The sequence below is a fragment of the Bolinopsis microptera genome, chromosome 5, assembly GCF_026151205.1.
Source record: "Bolinopsis microptera isolate Bmic1 chromosome 5, MBARI_Bmic_1.0, whole genome shotgun sequence".
Lineage (NCBI taxonomy): Eukaryota > Metazoa > Ctenophora > Tentaculata > Lobata > Bolinopsidae > Bolinopsis > Bolinopsis microptera.
In genome coordinates, this window is record NC_087076.1 from 22,332,880 (window position 1) to 22,339,516 (window position 6,637).

General features: G+C 42.3%; 1 protein-coding gene across 2 annotated transcripts in view; it reads right to left on the reverse strand.

The window, feature by feature from the left end:
- The window catches only part of LOC134815804 (ruvB-like 1), a 17,402-nt gene extending 11,957 nt beyond the window's left edge, over nucleotides 1–5,445 (reverse strand). For both annotated transcript variants that reach the window (XR_010160297.1, XM_063824392.1), the window contains exons 1-3: nucleotides 5,292–5,445; nucleotides 1,785–1,958; nucleotides 1,251–1,448 (exon numbers count right to left, since the gene is read on the reverse strand). Coding sequence is in view for 1 of the 2 variants with exons in the window: in XM_063824392.1 (XP_063680462.1) it covers nucleotides 1,251–1,448; nucleotides 1,785–1,958; nucleotides 5,292–5,432 (513 nt within the window). In the remaining variant the exon portion in view is untranslated. The remainder of the gene's footprint in view (nucleotides 1–1,250; nucleotides 1,449–1,784; nucleotides 1,959–5,291) is intronic.
- Nucleotides 5,446–6,637: the final 1,192 nt, after the last annotated feature.

Consider the following 6,637-nt stretch of genomic DNA (forward strand, 5'->3'; position numbering starts at 1 on the left):
GGATAGCATATGAATGCTTTGCCTACCTCTGGGGTATGGCAGTCCTGTGGGAGGATGCCAGTGGAATCAAGATGTGTAATCAAGGATGATGGTAAGTGTTGTGGGGTGTGTCATAGATAAACGCTTAAGTGGTGGTTGAGTGTGGAAGAGAGAGGCGAAATAAGACGGCGTTAAAGTGGTCGCTATGTTACACCTGTCTGCTATGTAGTTGTGTATTAACTTATCTAAAATACCAATACTCTTCAGATCATGGCTACTAGACAACACTTTATTTACTGGATAATTTTAACGTTGGATTTTGTGGAATCTTTACCAGGTAGGTCACTTTTCTTTGACCATATCCCTTAATCCTGTTCAGACTATGGTCCACAGATGTATCATTTTAAATAATCACCACCAATACAATTAACGGTTAATATTAATTAATGATGTAATAGAGAAACAACACACTCAGGTGCAGCAAGTGACATTAGCAAGTGTACTACTGCAACTGACACTTGTATTTGGATTCCAGTTGATAAGGATCACCAGAACAACAACATAGAACACGATATACAAGCCACCCCCTTCCAACTGAGAGTCAGGAACACCCAACAAAAGCATGTTATGTTAAACCTGTGTAATGACTCCTGTACCCTGGTGATGATATCAGTACTAAGTTCCACTACTAGCAGAGTCAGTGTTCTCCACTCTGGAATGTGCACGTGGGACTACACATTCCAGCAGGTTCCTGACCAGGAGGAGGTAGTGTGGTCTTTACAGAAGATAGACAACTTCTCACTGGAGATAGTGTGTGAGGGGGGTCACGTCGCCAGATCACACTTTACTAATGGGGAGTGTGGGATGGAGGTGTACACTTCTGTATCTTTCAAACCACGTGATACAGCCTCTATTGCTTACTGTGGTACTTTAGGTACGTGGTTATTGATATAGAGATACAACATAATATTGTCACAGTAATGATTGATATTATATAAATTATATATAAGTAATAAGTAATATATAAGTAATATAGTACTGATTACTGTAGTAATATCGTCAATTATACCACGGGGGATAAGGCAGGGTAAAGGTAAACCCAGGTATTAGGTAAATAGCAAGCTATTAAATAAAGCCTTACTGAAAACATCTTAACCCAGATATCAAATCGTCTCCAGGTCCTGCAAAACCCAATAATTTCATATTACAAATATTGGAATTGAGTATTCAATTTGTAGAACGTTTGAATTATAATCAAAAATCTAACTTACCTTGAGCTGTTTGTTTCCTTTTGCAGTCTTCATTCCAATAATAACATGCTGTACAGTTTTACCGTAGCCTCCCATAGCACTCTCAGTCTCACACGGGGTCAGCTCGGTCACCTCACCTTCGTACACCTCTTTAGTTTCCTTTATTCGCAGCCCAATTGCTCGTCTGAAGTTCTCCATCAGCACAGCTGTTTTCTTCACCTGCGAACAATCTAATTGTGACAAACGTTGGGACACAGAATACTGTTTATTTCAAGGTTTTTAACATGAAGTACAATGTACAATGTACAATGTATTTTAACATTAAGTATAAATATGTAGATCATTACTCAGGACTGATATACTTATTAAACTGACAAAAAAGTACAGAGCTAATATCTGGATACACTTCTCTCTGTTATAATACAAAATCTCTAGAGCTGTGAGGCCCCTTACAAAAACTAACAATGATGCGAACTTGCACTCGGCTAAGTAAAATTACATTTTGTAATAATATAACAGCAGTATTAAAAAATTGTTAATGTATTTGAAGCAAACCTCAGAAGAGTAAACTTCAGAAGCAACCATAGGACAGAAAGGAACTTTTGAGCCAAGTTCTTGAGCAATAGCTAGAGCAAGGGCGGTTTTGCCAGTACCAGGGGGTCCGGCAAGTAAAATTGCTCTTCCAGCCATCTTCTTTGCTCTAATAAGCTCCACTACAATACCACATGCCTGCGGAGGGGTGGTTAATCAGAGTTATATAATGGGGGTACCACATGCCTGCGGAGTGGTGGTTAATTAGAGCTATATAATGGGGGTATCACCTTGATAGAGGGGGGGAGTGGTGGTTAATTAGAGCTATATAATGGTGGTATCACCTTGATAGGGGGGGGGGGGGAGTGGTGGTTAATTAGAGCTATATAATGGGGGTATCACCTTGATAGGGGGGGGGGGAGTGGTGGTTAATAAGAGCTATATAATGGTGGTATCACCTTGATAGGGGGGGGGAGTGGTGGTTAATTAGAGCTATATAATGGGGGTATCACCTTGATAGGGGGGGGGGGGGAGTGGTGGTTAATAAGAGCTATATAATGGGGGTATCACCTTGATAGGGGGGGGGAGTGGTGGTTAATAAGAGCTATATAATGGGGGTATCACCTTGATAGAGGGGGGGAGTGGTGGTTAATTAGAGCTATATAATGGGGGTATCACCTTGATAGAGGGGGGGAGTGGTGGTTAATTAGAGCTATATAATGGGGGTATCACCTTGATAGGGGGGAGGTTAATTAGAGCTATATAATGGGGGTATCACCTTGATAGGGGGGGGGAGTGGTGGTTAATAAGAGCTATATAATGGGGGTATCACCTTGATAGGGGGGGGAGTGGTGGTTAATAAGAGCTTTATAATGGGGGTATCACCTTGATAGAGGGGGGGAGTGGTGGATAATTAGAGCTATATAATGGGGGTATCACCTTGATAGAGGGGGGGAGTGGTGGTTAATTAGAGCTATATAATGGGGGTATCACCTTGATAGGGGGGAGGTTAATTAGAGCTATATAATGGGGGTATCACCTTGATAGGGGGGGGGGGGAGTGGTGGTTAATTAGAGCTATATAATGGAGGTATCACCTTGATAGGGGGGGGAGTGGTGGGTAATTAGAGCTATATAATGGGGGTATCACCTTGATAGGGGGGGGGGGAGTGGTGGTTAATTAGAGCTATATAATGGGGGTATCACCTTGATAGGGGGGGGGGGGAGTGGTGGTTAATTAGAGCTATATAATGGGGGTATCACCTTGATAGAGGGGGGAGTGGTGGTTAATTAGAGCTATATAATGGGGGTATCACCTTGATAGGGGGGGAGTGGTGGTTAATTAGAGCTATATAATGGGGGTATCACCTTGATAGAGGGGGGGAGTGGTGGTTAATTAGAGCTATATAATGGGGGTATCACCTTGATAGGGGGGGAGGTTAATTAGAGCTATATAATGGTGGTATCACCTTGATAGGGGGGAGGTAAATTAGAGCTATATAATGGGGGTATCACCTTGATAGGGGGGGGGAGTGGTGGTTAATAAGAGCTATATAATGGTGGTATCACCTTGATAGAGGGGGGGGGGGTGGTGGTTAATTAGAGCTATATAATGGGGGTATCACCTGGATAGGGGGGGAGTGGTGGTTAATTAGAGCTATATAATGGGGGTATCACCTTGATAGGGGGGGGGGAAGTGGTGGTTAATAAGAGCTATATAATGGGGGTATCACCTTGATAGGGGGGGGGAGTGGTGGTTAATTAGAGCTATATAATGGGGGTATCACCTTGATAGGGGGGGAGTGGTGGTTAATTAGAGCTATTATATAATGGGGGTATCACCTTGATAGGGGGGGGGGGAGTGGTGGTTAATTAGAGCTATATAATGGTGATATCACCTTGATAGGGGGGAGGTTAATTAGAGCTATATAATGGGGGTATCACCTTGATAGGGGGAAAGTTAATTAGAGCTATATAATGGGGGTGTCACCTTGATAGGGGGGGAGTGGTGGTTAATTAGAGCTATATAATGGGGGTATCACCTTGATAGGGGGGGAGTGGTGGTTAATTAGAGCTATATAATGGGGTATCACCTTGATAGGGGGGGAGTGGTGGTTAATTAGAGCTATATAATGGTGGTATCACTTGATAGGGGGGGTGGTGGTTAATTAGAGCTATATAATGGGGGTATCACCTTGATAGGGGGGGGGGAGTGGTGGTTAATTAGAGCTATATAATGGTGGTATCACCTTGATAGGGGGGAGGTTAATTAGAGCTATATAATGGGGGTATCACCTTGATAGGGGGGGGGGAGTGGTGGTTAATTAGAGCTATATAATGGGGGTATCACCTTGATAGGGGGGGGGGGAGTGGTGGTTAATTAGAGCTATATAATGGGGGTATCACCTTGATAGGGGGGAGGTTAATTAGAGCTATATAATGGGGGTATCACCTTGATAGGGGGGGAGTGGTGGTTAATTAGAGCTATATAATGGTGGTATCACCTTGATAGAGGGGGGGGGTGGTGGTTAATTAGAGCTATATAATGGGGGTATCACCTTGATAGAGGGGGGGAGTGGTGGTTAATTAGAGCTATATAATGGGGGTATCACCTTGATAGGGGGGGTGGTGGTTAATTAGAGCTATATAATGGTGGTATCACCTTGATAGGGGGGGGGAGTGGTGGTTAATTAGAGCTATATAATGGGGGTATCACCTTGATAGGGGGGTGGTGGTTAATTAGAGCTATATAATGGGGGTATCACCTTGATAGGGGGGAGTGGTGGTTAATTAGAGCTATATAATGGGGGTATCACCTTGATAGGGGGGGAGTGGTGGTTAATTAGAGCTATATAATGGGGATATCACCTTGATAGGGGGGGGAGTGGTGGTTAATTAGAGCTATATAATGGGGGTATCACCTTGATAGAGGGGGGGAGTGGTGGTTAATTAGAGCTATATAATGGGGGTATCACCTTGATAGGGGGGGGAGTGGTGGTTAATTAGAGCTATATAATGGGGGTATCACCTTGATAGGGGGGGAGTGGTGATTAATTAGAGCTATATAATGGGGGTATCACCTTGATAGAGGGGGGGAGTGGTGGTTAATTAGAGCTATATAATGGGGGTATCACCTTGATAGGGGGGGGGAGTGGTGGTTAATTAGAGCTATATAATGGGGGTATCACCTTGATAGAGGGGGTGAGTGGTGGTTAATAAGAGCTATATAATGGTGGTATCACCTTGATAGAGGGGGGAGTGGTGGTTAATTAGAGCTATATAATGGTGGTATCACCTTGATAGGGGGGGGGGCCGGGGAGTGGTGGTTAATTAGAGCTATATAATGGGTGTATCACTTTGATACTCCTTTTATATTAACAAATGGAGTAACATGGAATAGTACCATGTTGCATAATGTCATCTCTAAATAAAAATAGAATTGTACCTGGTCCCTAAATTTTGAGTCTTGTAATTATACTAGAACTGGTGTAAAAACTAAAAGTAAACTTTGAAAGAATGAAGACAAACGAACCTCTCTTGCAAGCTCTTGACCAACAAGACCTGCAGCAACCTGCAAAGCAACACCCTTATCGTCTACTCCAAGTCCTTTCACGTGAGAATGAGCGGCAATTCTCTGTGTCTTAGTTGTTGATTTTACTTCTTCGATCTTCATTTTGAAGTCTTTGCTAAATGGAGTTAGTATTAGTATTCTATACTAACTTTAATGCACAAGGTTTATTATATGGGAGTAGCACCATCAAGTATCGGTAATATATTATATTAGTTCCTCAGCTGGGAAACCTCGCCAACGAAGAGCTGATACAGGTGCAAAAAACTTTTTTTTTCTGAAGCGAGTAACTATGATATTGATTTTGACTACAGTAATGATTCTGTAAACGACATTGAGTTCAGTACCAGCAGAATCCGAAAAATTCTAAAAGACGTCAATGTTAATAAAGCTGCTGGTCCAGATGGTATCCATGGCAAAAAGAACTGTAGAGATAGTATTGCATATCCACTCTCGAGCCTTTTTAAAATTTCATATAACATAGGTCAGATACCATCTGAGTGGAAATTGGCTAACGTAGTACCTGTGCATAAGAAAGGCCCCAAAACTCTAGTTGAAAATTATCGGCCAATCTCTCTCACCAGCCTTGTAATGAAAATTTTTGAGAAAATTGTGAGAGATGAACTGTTGGCAAAATGCCAGCATAAAATACATGACAACCAACATGGTTTTCTTCCTCAGAGGTCTTGTACTACACAAATGGTCGGGTATATAGACTGTCTCTCACTGTCTATCAACGATAATGTCAGAACTGATGTGGTATACTTTGACTTTGCCAAGGCCTTTGACTCAGTTAACCATGATGTCATCCTAAAGAAATTAAAATCGGAATTTGAAATTAATGGTACACTGTTGAAGTTCATTATGAACTATCTCAAAGACTGTAAACAGTGTGCTATAATTGGGGGATCCCACTCAGAACTTAAGAATGTTGAATCAGGGGTTCCCAAAGGCTCCATTTTAGGACCTCTGTTCTTTGTACTCTTTATTAACGACATGTCAGAATGCGTAAGTGAAGGTACAAAGATAGCCCTATACGCTGATGACACCAAAATATGGCGTAAAATCACGGGCTGGAGAGACCATGAGATCCTACAAGCAGACATAGACGCCCTGCATTGCTGGGCAGTAAGAAACAAAATGAAGTTTCACCCAAATAAATGCAAGGTGCTCTCTATGTCTAGCAAAATGAGCGAAAAGGGAATTTTGAGTTTTTTCCCCTTCCAGCTATTTGTCTACACCCCAGCTCAAGATTTATGCGAGATTGCGAGCCAGACTCATCGCACAAAATTTGTAAATAAATGAGGAAA